The 17,439-nt window shown below is 42.2% G+C and overlaps 1 protein-coding gene across 2 annotated transcripts in view; it reads left to right on the top strand.

Moving 5' to 3' along the window:
* intu (inturned planar cell polarity protein) overlaps positions 1-17,439 on the top strand; it is a 52,293-nt gene that overhangs the window by 18,522 nt on the left and 16,332 nt on the right. For both annotated transcript variants that reach the window (XM_023982156.1, XM_023982155.1), the window contains exon 4: positions 13,975-14,193. In XM_023982156.1, the coding sequence (XP_023837924.1) occupies positions 13,975-14,193 (219 nt within the window). The remainder of the gene's footprint in view (positions 1-13,974; positions 14,194-17,439) is intronic.

The raw sequence follows: 17,439 nt of genomic DNA, 5'->3' as shown, positions 1-17,439 counted from the left end.
GGAAGGGTGCTCAAAAAAAACTGCAGCGTTGAAGGTCCCCAAGAACACAGTGGCCTCCATAGTTATTAAATGGAAGAAGTTTGGAACCACCAAGATTCTTCCTGGAGCTGGCCGCCCTGGCCAAACTGAGCAATCGCGGGAGAAGAGCTTTGGTCAGGGAGGTGACCAAGAATCCGATGGTCACTCTAACAGAGCTCTAGAGTTCCTCTGTGGAGATGGGAGAACCTTCCAGAAGGTCAACCATCTCTGCAGCACTCCACCAGTCAGGCCTTTATGTTAGTGGCCAGACGGAAGCCACTCCTCTGTAAAAGGCACATGACAGCCTGCTTGGAGTTTGCCAAAAGGCACCTAAAGACTCTCAAACCATGAGAAACAAGATTCTCTGGTCTTATGAAACCAAGATTGAACTCTTTGTCCTGAATGCCAAGTGTCACATCTTTTAGGAAACCTGGCACCATCCCTACGGTGAAGCATGGTGTTGGCAGCATCATGCTGTGGGGATGTTTTTCAGGGGCAGGGACTGGGGGACTAGTCAGGATCAAGGCAAAGATGAATGGAGCAAAGTACAGAGATCCTTGATGAAAACCTGCTCTCCAGCGCGTTCGGAACCTCAGACTGAGGCAAAGGTTCACCTTTCTACAGGACAATAACCTTAAGCACACAGCCAAGACGATGCAGGAGTGGCTTCGGGACAAGTCTCTGAATGTCCTTCAGTGGCCCAGCCAGAGCCCGGACTTGAACCCGATCGAACATATCTGGAGAGACCTGGAAATAGCTGTGCAGCAATGTTCCCCAGTGAACCTGACAAAGCTTGAGAGGATCTGCAGAGAAGAATGGGAGAAACTCCCCAAATACAGGTGTGACAAGCTTGTAGCATCATACCCAAGAAGACTCAATGCTGTAATCACTGCCAAAGGTGCTTCAACAAAGTACTGAGTAAAGGGTCTGAATACACATGTGAATTGATTTTTCCGTTTTTTTATTTTAAATATATTAGCAAAACATTTTAAAACCTGTTTTTGCTTTGTCATTATGGGGTATTGTGTGTACAGTCGTGGCCAAAAGTTTTGAGAATGACACAAATATAAATTTTCACAAAGTTTGCTGCTTCAGTGTCTTTAGATATTTTTGTCAGATGTTACTATGGAATACTGAGGTATAATTACAAGCATTTCATAAGTGTCAAAGGCTTTTATTGACAATTACATGAAGTTGATGCAAAGAGTCAATATTTGCAGTGTTGACCCTTCTTTTTCAAAACCTCTGCAATCCGCCCTGGCATGCTGTCAATTAACTTCTGGGCCACATCCTGACTGATGGCAGCCCATTCTTGCATAATCAATGCTTGGAGTTTGTCAGAATTTGTGGGTTTTTGTTTGTCCACCCGCCTCTTAAGGATTGACCACAAGTTCTCAATGGGATTAAGGTCTGGGGAGTTTCCTGGCCATGGACCCAAAATATCAATGTTTTGTTCCCCGAGCCACTTAGTTATCACTTTTGCCTTATGGCAAGGTGCTCCATCATGCTGGAAAATACATTGTACGTCACCAAACTGTGTTTGTACCATTCTTTATTCATGAATATTTTCTTAGGCAAAATTTTGAGTGAGCCCACTCCCTTGGCTGAGAAGCAACCCCACACATGAATGGTGTCAGGATGCTTTACTGTTGGCATGACACAGGACTGATGGTAGCGCTCACCTTGTCTTCTCCGGACAAGCTTTTTTCCAGATACGCCAAACAATCAGAAAGGGGATTCATCAAAGAAAATGACTTTACCCCAGTCCTCAGCAGTCCAATTCCTGTACCTTTTGCAGAATATCAGTCTGTCCCTGATGTTTTTCCTGGAGAGAAGTGGCTTCTTTGCTGCCCTTCTTGACACCAGGCCATCCTCCAAAAGTCTTCACCTCACTGTGCGTGCAGATGCACTCACACCTGCCTGCTCTCATTTTTGAGAAAGCTCTGTACTGGTGGTGCCACAATCCCTCAGCTGAACGCCCAGGCGCTTGCTGAACTTTCTTGGGCACCCTGAAGCCTTCTTCACAACAATTGAACCACTCTCCTTGAAGTTCTTGATGATCCAATAAATGGTTGATTTAGGTGCAATCTTAATGGCAAGCAATATCCTTGCCTGTGAAGCCATTTTTGTGCAAAGCAATGATGACAGCACGTGTTTCCTTGCAGGTAACCATGGTTGACAGAGGAAGAACAATGATTCCAAGCACCATCCTCATTTTGAAGCTTCCAGTCTAGTATTCGAACTCAATCAGCATGACCAAGTGATCTCCAGCCTTGTCCTCGTCAACACTCACACCTGTGTTAACGAGAGAATCACTGACATGATGTCAGCTGGTCCTTTTGTGGCAGGGCTGAAATGCAGTGGAAATGTTTTTTGGGCATTCAGATAATTTGCATGGCAAAGAGGGACTTTGCAATTAATTGCAATTCATCTGATCACTCTTCATAACATTCTGGAGTATATGCAAATTGCCATCATACAAACTGAGGCAGCAGACTTTGTGAAAATGTATATTTGTGTCATTCTCAAACCTTTTGGCCACGACTGTAGATTGATGAGGGGAAAAAACAATTTAATACATTTTTCGAATAAGGCTAAATGTGGAAAAAGTCAAGGTGTCTGAATCCTTTCTGAAGGCCCTGGAGTTGAAGTATGAAAGAGAATAAATAGACAGATAAATGTAGGTTGTATTTACAATGGTGTTTATGCTCCACTGGTTTCTTGTGGCACGGGTCACAAATCTTGCTGCTGAGGTGGCACACTGATAGTTCACCTAATAGATATGGGAGTTGATCAACATGTGATTCTTTGTGAGTGTGTATGTGAGGGAAATATGTGTGTCTATTATGGTCATACATTTGGCAGGTGGTTGGAAAGTGCGGTTCGGTTTCCACCTTGTTTTGTGGGCAGTGGCCATATAGCCTGTCTTCCCTTGAGAGCCAGATCTGCCTATGGCAGCCTCTTTCAATAGCAAGGCCATGCTCACTGAGTCTGTACTAGAGGTCGACCGATTATGATTTTTCAACACCGATACCGATTATTGGAGAACAAAAAAAGCCGATACCGATTAATCGGACGATTTAAAAAAATATATATATATATACAGTGGGGAGAACAAGTATGTTGATACACTGCTGTTTGGTTTCAGGTTTTCCTACTTACAAAGCATGTAGAGGTCTGTAATTTTATCATAGGTACATTCAACTGTGAGAGACGGAATCTAAACAAAACCAGAAAATCACATTGTATGATTTTTAAATAAATATTTGCATTTTATGCATGACATAAGTATTTGATCACCTACCAACCAGTAAGAATTCCGGCTCTCACAGACCTGTTAGTTTTCTTTAAGAAGCCCTCCTGTTCTCCACTCATTACTGTATTAATCGCACCTGCTTGAACGTTACCTGTATAAAAACACCTGTCCACACACATCAAACAGATTCAACCTCTCACAATGGCCAAGACCAGAGAGCTGTGTAAGGACATCAGGGATAAAATTGTAGACCTGCACAAGGCTGGGATGGGCTACAGGACAATAGGCAAGCAGCTTGGTGAGAAGAAAACAACTGTTGGCGCAATTATTAGAAAATGAGAGAAGTCAAGATACGGCAATCACCCTCGGTCTGGGGCTCATGCAAGATTTCACCTCGTGGGGATCAATGATCATGAGGAAGGTGAGGATCAGCCCAGAACTACACGGCAGGACCTGGTCAATGACCGAAGAGAGCTGGGACCACAGTCTCAAAGAAAACCATTAGTAACACACTACGCCGTCATGGATTAAATCCTGCAGCGCACGCAAGGTCCCCCTGCTTAAGCCAGTGCATGTCCAGGCTGTCTGAAGTTTGCCAATGACACTGGATGATCCAGAGAGGAATGGGAGAAGGTCATGTGGTCTGATGAGACAAAAATAGAGCTTTTTGGTCTAACTCCACTCGCTGTGTTGTGAGGAAGAAGAAGTATGAGTACAACCCAAGAACACACCCAACCGTGAAGCATGGAGGGGAAACATCATTCTTTGGGGATGCTTTTCTGCAAGGGGACAGGACGACTGCACGTATTGAGGGAGGATGGATGGGCCATGTATCGCGGATCTTGGCCAACAACTCCTTCCAGTAAGAGCATTGAAGATGGGTCGTGGCTGGGTCTTCCAGCATGACAACGACACGAAGCACACAGCCATGGCAACTAAGGAGTGGCTCCGTAAGAAGCATCTCAAGGTCCTGGAGTCCTAGCCAGTCTCCAGACCTGAACCCAATAGAAAATCTTTGGAGGGAGCTGAAAGTCCGTATTGCCCAGCGACAGCCCGAAACCTAAGGATCTGGGAAGATTCTGTAGGGAGGTGGCCAAAATCCTGCTGCAGTGTGTGCAAACCTAGTCAAGATACAGGAAACGTATGATCTCTGTAATTGCAAAAAAGGCCTGTACCAAATATTAAGTTCTGCTTTTCTGATGTATCAAATACTTATGTCATGCAATAAAATGCAAATAATTACTAAAAATCTAACAATGTGATTTTCTGGATTTTTTTAGATTCGCTCTCTTAGTTGAAGTGTACCTATGATAAAATTACAGACCTCTACATGCTTTGTAAGTAGGAAAACCTGCAAAATCGGCAGTGTATCAATACTTGTCTCCCACTGTATATATATATATATATATATATATATATATATATCCATTAATACAGTTAATGAGTGAGGACAGAGGAGCCTCATAAAGAAGAAGTTACAGGTCTGTGAGAGCCAGAAATCTTGCTTGTGTTAGGTGACCAAATACTTATTTCCCCATAATTTGCAAATAAATTCAAAAAATCCTACAATTGATTTCTGGATTTTTTTTCTCATTTTGTCTGTCATAGTTGAAGTGTACTATGATGAATTACAGGCCTCTCTCATCTTTTTAAGTGGAGAACTTGCACAATTGGTGGCTGACTAAATACTTTTTTGCCCACTGTATATATATGTATTTATATATATGAATATATTCATACACACACACACAATTTTGTAATAATGACAATTGCAACAATACGAATGAACAATGAATACTTTTATTTTAACTTAATATAATACAAAATAAATAAATTTGTCTCAAATAACATGAGAACATATGTTAAAACGAACCACCAGCTTTCATGGGTCTTCAATATTCCAGTTAAGAAGTTTTAGGTTGTAGTGCAGAAAGCAGAGCTTGTCTGCATGGTCCCTGTCAGTCTGCTCCTCCGCGAAACCAGACCTTATTTGAAGTAGATCAAGACATTCTCTATGGAAGACATGAACGGTAAAATAACGAAGGAATCCCTTTCAGTCAGCCGCAAGTTATTACAGGAATTATAACGCGTCGACTATTTCTCTTAAACCATATACCTTTGACTAATCTGGAAACTATCACCTCAAAACAAACGTTTTATTCCGTTCCGTATTATACTAACGGGTGGCATCCATYAGTCTAAATATTCCTGTTACATTGCACAACCTTCAATGTGATGTCATAATTACGTAAAATTCTGGCAAATTAGTTCGCAAAGAGCCAGGCGGCCCAAACTGTTGCATATACCCTGACTCTGCGTGCAATGAACGCAAGAGAAATAACACAATTTCACCTGGTTAATATTGCCTGCTAACCTGGATTTCTTTTAGCTAAATATGCAGTTTTAAAAATATATACTTGTGTATTGATTTTAAGAAAGGCATTGATGTTTATGGTTAAGTACACATTGGAGCAATGACAGTCATTGATTGATTGTTTTTTATAAGATAAGGTTAATGCTAGCTAGCAACTTAGCTTACTGCATTCGCGTAACAGGCAGGCTCCTCGTGGAGTGCAATGTAATCAGGTGTTAGAGCATTGGACTGGTTAACTGTAAGGTTGCAAGAATGGATCCCCCGAGCTGACAAGGTTAAAAATCTGTCGTTCTGCCCCCGAGGCAGAACATTCCTAGGCCGTCATTGAAAATAAGAATGTGTTCTTAACTTACTTGCCTAGTTAAATAAAGATTAAATAAAGGTGTAAAAATAAAATAAATAATATTATTCGGCAAATCGGCACCCAAAAATACCGATTTCCGATTTGTTATGAAAACTTGAAATCGGCCATTCCGATTAATCGGTCGACCTCTAGTCTGTACATAGTCAAAGCTTTTCAATGTTTGGGTCAGTCACAGTGATCAGGTATTCCGCTACTGTGTACTCTCTGTTTAGGGCCAAATAACATTTGTTAATTCTTTCCAATGTGTCAAGTAATTACCTTTTTTGTTTTCTCATGATTTGGTTGGTTCTAATTTGTGTTCCTGTCCTGGGGCTTTGTGGGGTCTGTTAGTGTTAATGAACAGAGCTCCCATACCAGCTGGCTAAAGGGACTCTTCTCTAGGTTCATCTCTCTGTAGGTGATGGCTTTGTTATTGAAGGTTGGAGAATCACTTCCTTTTAGATGCTTGTAGAATTGAATTGCTTTTTTCTGGATTTTGATCATTAGTGGGAATCATCATCCTAATTCTCCTCTACATGCATTATTATTTACGTTGTACACAAGGATGTTTTTGCAGAATTCTGCATGCAGTCTCTCAATTTGGTGTTTGTCCCATTTTGTGAATTCCTAGTTGGTAAGTGGACCCTGGACGTCAGCAATGGGTTCTATAACTGATTCAAGTATTTTTTGCCAGATCTTAATTGGGATGTAAAATGTTATGTTCCTTTTGATGGCATAGAAGGCCCTCTCAGATCGTTCACAGCTTTGTGGAATTTACCTGTGGTGCTGATGTTTAGGCCGAGGTAGGTATAGTTGTTTGAGTGCTCTAGGGAAACAGAGTCTAGGTGGAATTTGTATTTGTCGTCCTGGCAACTGGAGCTTTTTTGGAACACCATTATTTTTGGCTTACTGAGATTTACTGTCAGGGCCCAGGTCTGACATAATCTGTGCAGAAGATCTAGGTGCTGCTGTAGGCCCTCCTTGGTTGGGGACAGAAGCACCATATCATCAGCAAACAGTAGACATTTGACTTCATGGTGCACAAGACACGTCTGATTCGCACCTGATTCCGTTGTGGGGCTACAGGGATGGTACAGTTCATCACTCTAAAATGTGATACTGAAATTGTATATGGTTATATTATGTAAAGATAATGGTGCAACACTAATAAATCAAATATTATTTTATAACAAATGCGCTTTCTCCCGCGTTGGATACAGTCGCTGTCTGCGGTTCTGGAACAATCTTCAGTGCGCTGTAGAATTGGCACCTTTCCCTATGTTGCTATCCTGTTTGGGCTAGGCATCCCGCTGGCGGGACAACTTCCGTTGAAACTGGAGGGCGCGCAATTCAAATAAATAATCATAAACATTATGGATATTAAACATTTAGGTACATACAAGTGTCTTATATCGGTTGAAAGCTTAAATTCTTGTTAATTTAACTGCACGGTCCGATTTACAGTAGCCATTACAGCGAAAGCATGCCATGCGATTGTTTGAGGACGGCGCCCCATATCAAAATACCAACACAGGTTTCATAAATTCACAAATAGCGATTAAATATTCACTTACTTTTTGAAAATCTTCCTCTGATTTGTCATCCAAATGGTCCCAGCTATAACATGTAGTGTCGTTTTGTTAGATAAAATCCTTCTTTATATCCCAAAAAGTCTGTTTAGTTGGCGCCATCGATTTGAGTAATCCACTCGTTCAACATGGAGAGAAAGGAATCCGAAAATCTACCAGTAAACTTTGTTTCAACAAGTCAAACTATGTTTCTATTAACTCCTCAGATACCCTAAAATGTAATCAAACTATAATATTTCTTACGGAAAGAAGTATGTTCAATAGGAAACCGATTTTTAGCAGGTGCGTCTTGTCTTCATCGCTCGCCCAAACACAAATTTCCAAGACTGTGTCCGTGTACTAAAACTCATATTTCTTTATCGTTTTGGAAGTTACAAGCCTGAAACCTTGAACATAGACTGCTGACAGCCTGTGGAAGCCATAGGAATTGCATCATGGGAGCTAGAATTCAGTATGTGTCACGACTTCCACCGAAGGTGGCTCCTCTTCCTGTTCGGGCGGCGCTCGGCGGTCGTCGTCACCTGTCTACTAGCTGCCACCGATTCCCTTTTCTTTTTCTGTTGGTTATGTCTGTATTGGTTTCACCTGTTTCTTGTTTGGGGGTTGTTTCAGGGCTATGTAAGCCTTCTATGCCCGCCTGCTTTTGTGCGGACATGTTCTCTGTTCTGTTTGTGGATGGTTGTGTTTTTGTTCTTTTTCGGACTGTTTGGTGTCCTATTTGGGTCGGTCTTTATTGCGCCTGTTGTTTTTGGCGTGACCATTACTTACCAGAATAAATATGGTTTTCCATATACCTCTGCTCTCTGCGCCTGACTCCGCACCCACCACTCCTAGCTACGTGACAGTATGCCCCTATACTTTCCATTGTTAAGAGCTTGAGCTCTCAAAAGAAAAATTCTGGTTGATTTTTCTTTGGATTTTCTCCTAGCATATCTATTGTGTTATAGTCTCCTACATTATTTGAACCTTTCTACAAACTTCAAAGTGTTTTCTTTCCAATGGTACCAATTATGTGCATATCCTGGCTTCAGGGCGTGAGCAACAGGCAGCTTACTTTGGGCACGTCAGTCAGGCGGAAATTGAGGAAAAAAAGGGGCCTAGCCCTTGTTCTTAACTGACTTGCCAAGTTAAATAAAGGTTAAATAAAAAAATAGACATCCCTGTTTTTTGAGAGAAATGTCTGACTTTGACAGGTGTTGCCTACGGTTTGAGCAAGAAAACAATAACTGATTCGATAAATTGAACGAAGTTGCGCATAGTGCTATCGGAAAGTATTCAGACCCCTTGACTGACTTTGAAATTTTTGCAAATGTATTAAAAAATAAAAACAAATACCTTATTTAAATACAGTACCAGTCAAAAGTTTGGACACAGCTACTTATTCAAGGGTTTTTCTTTCTTTTTGTACTATTTTCTATATTGTAGAATAATAGTGAAGACATCAAAACTATGAAATAACACATATGGAATCATCTAGTAACCCAAAAAGTTTTTTTTTACATTATTTTATATTTGAGATTCTTCAAAGTAGCCACCCTTTGCCTTGATGACAGCGTTGCACACGTGTGGCATTCTCTCAACTAGCCTCACAAGGTAGTCACCTGGAATGCATTTCAATTAACAGGTGTGTATTGTCAAAAGTTAATTTGTGGAATTTCTTTCCATCTTAATGCGTTTGAGCCAATCAGTTGTGTTGTGACAAGGTAGGGGTGATACACAGAAGATATCCCTATTTGGTAAAAGACCAAGTCCATATTATGGCAAGAACAGCTCAAATAAGCAAAGAGAAACGACAGTCCATCATTACTTGAGGACATGGTCATTCAGTCCGGAAAATTTCAAGAACTTTGAAAGATTCTTCAAGTGCAGTCGCAAAAACCATCAAGCGCTATGATGAAACTGGCTCTCATGAGGGCCGCCTCAGGAAAGGAAGACCCAGAGTTACCTGTACCAGCTGAGAGACAAGGATGACCTACTATGCTATACTATACTATACAATACTATGCATGCCTGTCTCTCTTGGCTAAGAGTCGAGGAAAGACTGACCGCATCGCTTCTTGTTTTCATAAGAAACATTTATGTTAGAAATTTCAAATTGTTTGCATAGTCAACTTACACACAGCACTGACACACACACACCCTACCAGACAGGCCACCAGGGGTCGTTTCACAGTCCCCAGGTCCAAAGCAAATTCAAGGAAACGTACAGTATTATACCGAGCCATGATTGCATGGAACTCCCTTCCATCTCATATAGCGCAAGCGAACAGCAAACCTGGTTTCAAAAAACAAATAAAGGAACACATCACGGCACAATGCCTTTCCCCCCAATGTGGCCTACTTTTTGTGTGTACGTCCTGACATGTACGTGTAACTGCTAGATGCACGCACACACACTACATGTTCATGTTTTTAAATGTATGTAAATTGTAAAGTATTTTGTCTGTGATGTATTTTCCCATTATGTGTCGGACCCCAGTAAGACTAGCTGTTGCCATTGGCGTCTGCTAAGGGGGATCCTAACAAAATGAAAAACTACGCAAATCAACAGCGTTGGATTGGTGTAAGAATGGACTTTCTACCATATTTCTGACACCAGTCCATTCATTTGTAATCCATTAGGGCAGTGAACAATTCTTGGAGAGATAGACAGACCGTTGCCAGTGTCACAGTGTTGAAGACGCATCCACACGCACACACACACACACACACACACACACACACACACACACACACACACACACACATCTGGTTCTGGTAACTGATTTGTTCTTGATTAAAAGTCAACCAGAAATCCATAGCAGACCTCTCAAGTGGTGACAGGTTACTTCCCAGAGCCCAGCCCGATCACATCCAAATTCAGAGCAGAATACCGAGCAAACCGTTAAAAACATCATCCTGTCAGGTATCAAATAATTGAGTGTTAGGAAAGATGGTGCCGTATTGCCCCGGCAATCTCATTCTGCACTAAAGGGAGAGAAGGAGCCCATTTCCTTCATAAAATGACTGGGCAATAACATAAATAAAGACAGCTTGAAATGAAATTGATTCTCAATGGAAAATATATAGTATGTTGCACAGCAGCAGGTCAGCTTCTCCGCGTTTACGACGAGTGTGGCGATAATACATGGTCTGTTTTCAGCATAGTCTCAGAGGTGAGGGGAATAACCAGGTTTTTGGCTGATTCAAGACAGGTATTTTGGGCGTCCGTCTGAATCTTGCTTTCCCGACGAGTTCCCGGGTCTAGCTTTTGGTTCTGAGGCTGGCCCTGAACTTACAGTATAGCTCAATACTAGGTTCTATCCAATTGGCCGGCAGATTTTCATGTGAATAGCTAAAATACACTAAAACATATGCACATTCACGCAGAGATGTGTTTCCATCAAATTGCTTGTTTGCGACAGGTTAAATCCCAAGTACCGTGTCACAAATAAAAATACTAGTTAAGATGGGTTTCCCTCTGCATTTTCAACTGTACTGATTGGTTAATCTGCACAACATAAGTCGTTTATATACGAGTGTGCCCGACTCTGATATTGCCTTAGGCACTTGCCCAAAGCAGGTATAGCCACATATGATATTATTATGGATAAAAAATAGCAAGATATTTTATTTGTCCAATATTGCAGCCAAGCATGGGTGCCGTATGTGCATCCGTGTGTGTGTGTGTGTGTCTACACAATTCTTTTCGGCATTTGTACAGTGTGTTTGAGTTTGAAGCTGCGCGTGTGCAGGCCATAGTATTTAGGGTCTGTTTTGAAATGTGAGAATGACCGACATTAAATATTCATCTATTTTTTTATTTTATTTTTTATTTCACCTTTATTTAACCAGGTAGGCTAGTTGAGAACAAGTTCTCATTTGCAACTGCGACCTGGCCAAGATAAAGCATAGCAGTGTGAACAGAACAACACAGAGTTACACATGGAGTAAACAATAAACAAGTCAATAACATGGTAAGAAAAAAAGAGAATCTATATACAATGTGTGCAAAAGGCATGAGGTAGGCAATAAATCGAATAATTAATTTAGCAGATTAACACTGGAGTGATAAATCATCAGATGATCATGTGCAAGAAGAGATACTGTACTGGTGTGCAAAAGAGCAGAAAAGTAAATAAATAAAAGCAGTATGGGGGTGAGGTAGGTAAATTGGGGGGTAGTTTACAGATGGACTATGTACAGCTGCAGCGATCGGTTAGCTGCTCGGATAGCAGATTTTTAAAGTTGTTGAGGGGATAAAAGTCTCCAACTTCAGAGATTTTTGCAATTCGTTCCAGTCGCAGGCAGCAGAGAACTGGAGGAAAGGCGTCCAAATGAGGTTTTAGCTTTAGGGATGATCAGTGAGATACACCTGCTGGAGCGCGTGCTGCGGGTGGTGTAGCCATCGTGACCAGTGAACTGAGATATAGGCGGCACTTTACCTAGCATAGCCTTGTAGATGACCTGGAGCAGTGGGTCTGACGACGAACATGTACGAGGGCCAGCCGACTAGGGCATACAGGTCGCAGTGGTGGGTCGTATAAGGTGCTTTAGTAAAAAACGAATGGCATGTGATAAACTGCATCCAGTTTGCTGAGTAGAGTGTTGGAAGCTATTTTGTAGATGACATCGCCGAAGTCGAGGATCGGCAGGATAGTCAGTTTTATGGGTAAGTTTGGCGGCGTGAGTGAAGGAGGCTTTGTTGCGGAATAGAAAGCCGATTCTTGATTTGATTTTGGATTGGAGATGTTTGATATGAGTCTGGAAGGAGAGTTTGCAGTCTAGCCAGACACCTAGGTACTTATAGATGTCCACATATTCTAGGTCGGAACCGTCAGGGTGGTGATGCTAGTCGGGCGTGCGGGTGCAGGCAGCGAACGGTTGAAAAGCATGCATTTGGTTTTTACTAGCGTTTAGAGCAGTTGGAGGCCACGGAAGGAGTGTTGTATGGAATTGAAGCTCGTTTGGAGGTTAGATAGCACAGTGTCCAAGGAAGGGCCGGAAGTATATAGAATGGTGTCGTCTGCGTAGAGGTGGATCAGGGAATCGCCCGCAGCAAGAGCAACATCATTGATGTATACAGAAAAAGAGTCGGCCGAGAATTGAACCCTGTGGTACCCCATAGAGACTGCCAGAGGACCGGACAACATGCCCTCCGATTTGACACACTGAACTCTGTCTGCAAAGTAGTTGGTGAACCAGGCAAGGCAGTCATTAGAAAAACCGAGGCTACTGAGTCTGCCGATAAGAATATGGTGATTGACAGAGTCGAAAGCCTTGGCCAGGTCGATGAAGACGGCTGCACAGTAATGTCTTTATCGATGGCGGTTATGATGTCGTTTAGTACCTTGAGCGTGGCTGAGGTGCACCCGTGACCGGCTCGGAAACCGGATTGCACAGCGGAGAAGGTACGGTGGGATTCGAGATGGTCAGGATCTGTTTGTTGACTTGGCTTTCGAAGACCTTAGATAGGCAGGGCAGGATGGATATAGGTCTGTAACAGTTTGGGTCCAGGGTGTCTCCCCCTTTGAAGAGGGGGATGACCGCGGCAGCTTTCCAATCCTTGGGGATCTCAGATGATACGAAGGAGAGGTTGAACAGGCTGGTAATAGGGGGTGCGACAATGGCGGCGGACAGTTTCAGAAATAGGGGGTCCAGATTGTCAAGCCTATAGATTTGTCAAGCATGAATCTCTCCACCATACTGTTTCTGTATGTGTTTCCATTTGTGTGCCTGTCTGCCTGGGTTGGTTTGTAAAGTGTGTGTGTGTATGTGTTGTACAGTGTGGAATGAGCTCTGAGAATGACAGAGGGTTGTGCAGCTCTATGTTCTTCTGTCACTATTCTGGGGCGTGCCTTGTGGTGGAATCTGTTTCTGATTCACACACACACCCATGTCGCTTCACTTTCAGTGATCAGGAGGAATATAATCTCTCTCTGACAATCAACATTTTTCTGTTTACGCTCCTTCCTCTTTTCCTAAGTAAATCACATCACTGATGGCTCTGTATACGTGGTTTAACTGAACCCTTTCCTGTAGTGCCAGGCCAAACCATGAAATGGGGAGCACATGAGTTAAGCTGCAGCTCTAATGGACGGGATAAAATGCTGTTTATGACCATATTATGATCACAGTGTAGTTCCCATGCTGATTCTTGCCAACAGTGATTCTTCAGACTCGTACAAACTCACTGCCAGCTTATGTTCTGTGGCCAAACCCACAACGGGTCTTTTTTAAAGTGTTCAGAAAGGAAAAACTATGTAGAATGTGGTGGAAAGATGATGATCTCTTTGGATAGCTAACTTGCTTTGTCTCTCTCTCCCTTCCCTCTCTTTCTTTCTTTCTCCCTCCCTCTTTCTTTCTTTTCCTATTCCCCCCACCCTCTCTCTTCTCCCCCCTCCCGCCTGCCCAGGTGAAACTGACCCTGGTGACAGCCAGTCCAGGAGGACCAGGGGAGGGGGGTGTGGACGTGTCCTCTGCCCCCAGGCTCAGGCCCTCTCCCCCGGTCAGCCAGCTGGTGCGTCTGCTGTGGGGCGAGGACACGGTGGAGCTCCAGATGTCTATAGGACACATCCCTCACATCGTCATGTACCTGTCACTCAAACTGGACTCAGACTCCCCCCTGGAAGAGGTCAGTTCAGTTGGTCTCAGAAATGGCACCCTAAACGTATTGTGCCTCTAACTGCAGTTCAATGTTAGCTAAGTGCTTCCTTCAGACCCAGTGAAAAGCACCTCATGGATGCAGTTAATTTTTATACAGTCAATGAATGAGTACTTGACTGCATTAAGAGTCATTAAATGTTTAAAAAAATACCCATGTAGGAAATTCCTTGGCGCAGCACTTAAAAAGCTTGTTGGCACACAATGTTTTCTGACACAAAGCAGAAGCTTTAGAGAACAGAACTACCACTCTGGTAGGCTTTCAGATCCAGGGCCTCTGGCTCTTTATAACAACATCCAAAATGTGTGTGCGCACACACACACACACACACACAGTGGAAAAATAGAAACAGGAGAAAGGTGTGAAGAATAAAGTTAGTTCCTCTTGATAATATCTCCCCTGACGATACAAAACCATTACATCAGTAATGGGATAAATAAATGCCAATAATTGCACAAGGATTGAAGTGATTAACGTTAGTTTCACTGACTTCAATACAACAAATTAATTGGATTATATGACGCTTTTCCAAGTGCTCAAAGTGTTTTACATTGTAAGGGGTGAACTCACACCTCATAGATACATATTAACTATTTTATACTTTTTGGGCCAGTTTTCCCGCACACAGAACAAGACTTCTCGTGACATAAAAAGAATGCTCAATTGACACAGTCTAGCAATAAGCCTAAACCTAAACTGTGTCCGGGAAACTATCCCTTTAGTTGCTGGAGCAGACTCAGCAGGGGTCAGAGGACCTGTAGTGAAGGGCTTTGTTTTCTTGCTCTGTGGGAAAGTAAAGTACACTGAACAAAAATATAAACGCAGCATGTCAAGTGTTGGTCCTATGTTTCATGAGCTGAAATAAAAGATCCCAGAAATGTTCCATATGCACAGAAAGCTTATTTCCCTCAAATGTTGTGCACAAATGTGCTTGCATCCCTGTTAGTGAGCCATTTCTCTTTTGCCAAAATAATCCATCCGCCTGACTAGTGTGGCATATCAAGAAGCTGATTAAACAGCATGGTCATTACACAGGTGCACCTTGTGCTGGGGACAATAAAAGGCCACTCTTAAATGTGCAGTTTTGTTACACGTCACATCCACAGACAACGTGTATGGTGTTTTGTGGGCGAGCGGTTTGCAGATGTCAATGTTGTGAACAGAGTGCCCCATGGTGGCGGTGGGGTTATGGTATGGGCAGGCATAAGCTACGGACAACTAACACGTGTATTTTATCGGTGGCAATTTGAATGCACAGAAATACTGTGATGAGATCCTGAGGCCCAATATTATTATTTTTTATAAGGTATCTGTGAGCAACAGATGCATATCTGTATTCCCAGTCATATCATGTATTTATTTAAATTGACTGATTTCCTCATACAGTGGCTTGTGAAAGTTTTCACCCCCCTTGGCATTTTTACTATTTTGTTTCCTTAAAACCTGGAATTTAAAATAGATTTTTGGGCGGTTTGTATCATTTCATTTACACAACATGCCTACCACTTTGAAGATGCAAAATATTTTTTATTGTGAAGCAAACAAGAAATAAGACAAAAAAACACAACTTGAGCGTGCATAACTATTCACCCCCCCAAAGTCAATACTTTGTAGAGCCACCTTTTGCAGCAATTACAGCTGCAAGTCTCTTGGGGTATGGTATGTCTCTTTATGCTTGGCACATCTAGCCACTGGGATTTTTGCCCATTCTTCAAGGCAAAACTGCTCCAGCTCCTTCAAGTTGGATGGCTTACGCTGGTGAACAGCAATCTTTAAGTCATACCACAGAATCTCAATTGGATTGAGGTCTGGGCTTTGACAAGGCCATTCCAAGACATTTAAATGTTTCCCCTTAAACCGCTCGAGTGTTGCTTTGGTCATTGTCCTGTTGGAAGGTGAACCGCCGTTCCAGTCTCAAATCTCAGGAAGACAAACAGGTTTCCCTCAAGAATTTACCTGTATTTAGTGCCATCCATCATTCCTTCAATTCCAGTTTCCCAGTCCCTGCCGATGAAAAACATCCCACAGCATGATGCTGCCACCACCATGCTTCACTGTGGGATGGTGTTCTCGGGGTGATGAGAGGTGTTGGGTTTGTGCCAGACATAGCGTTTTCCTTGATGGCCAAAAAGCTCAATTTTAGTATCATCTGACCAGAGTACGTTCTTCCATATGTTTGGGGAGTCTCCCATATGCCTTTTGGCGAACCCCATATGTGTTTGCTTATTTTTTCCTTGACGCAATTGTTTTTTTCTGGCCACTCTTCCGTAAAGCCCAGCTCTGTGGAGTGTACGGCTTAAAAAGTGGTCCTTTGGACAGATACTCCAATCTCCGCTGTGGAGCATTGCAGCTCCATCAGGGTTATCTTTGGTCTCTTGGTTGCACCTCTGATTAATGCCCTCCTTGCCTGGTCTGTGAGTTTTGGTGGGCGTCCCTCTCTTGGCAGGTTTGTTGTGGTGCCAAATTCTTTCCATTTTTTAATAATGGATTTAATGATGCTGCGTGATATATTCAAAGTTTCTGATATTTTTGTATAACCCAACCTTGATTGTACTTCTCCCCAACTTTGTCCCTGACGTGTTTGGAGAGCTTCTTGGTCTTCATGGTGCCCCTTGCTTGGTGGTGTTGCAGACACTGGGGCCTTTCAGAACAGGTGTATATATACTGAGATCATGTGACAGATCATGTGACACTTAGATTGCACACAGGTGTACTTTATTTAACTAATTATGTGACTTCTGAAGGTAATTGATTGCACTAGATCTTATTTAGGGACTTCATAGCAAAGGGGTGAATACATAGGCACGCAACACTTTTCCGTTTTTTATTTTTTTATAATTTTTTGAAACAAGTTATTTTTTTCATTTCCCTTCACCAATTTTGACTATTTTGTGTATGTTCATTACATGAAATCCAAATAAAAATCAATTTAAATTACAGGTTGTAATCCAACAAAATAGGAAAAACGCCAAGGGGGATGAATACTTTTGCAAGGCACTGTATGAATTGTAACTCAATAATTGCATTTATATTTTTGTTCAGTATAGTAGCTGCGCTTAATTTCAGACGCTTTCTCTCTTCTCTCTCTCTTAAAATTTTAATTCAAATTCAGATTGCTTTATTTGCATGAATTTGCAATTTTTAGGTATTGCCAAAGCAGTAGAGTGGTACAGCATTTCAGTAAATACAGAACACTGCAATGAGGATCATGAAATC

The sequence above is a fragment of the Salvelinus sp. IW2-2015 genome, linkage group LG37, assembly GCF_002910315.2.
Source record: "Salvelinus sp. IW2-2015 linkage group LG37, ASM291031v2, whole genome shotgun sequence".
Classification (NCBI taxonomy): Eukaryota; Metazoa; Chordata; class Actinopteri; order Salmoniformes; family Salmonidae; genus Salvelinus; species Salvelinus sp. IW2-2015.
The sequence above is the reverse complement of the archived record's forward strand: the minus strand, read 5'-3'. Positions and strand labels throughout refer to the sequence as shown.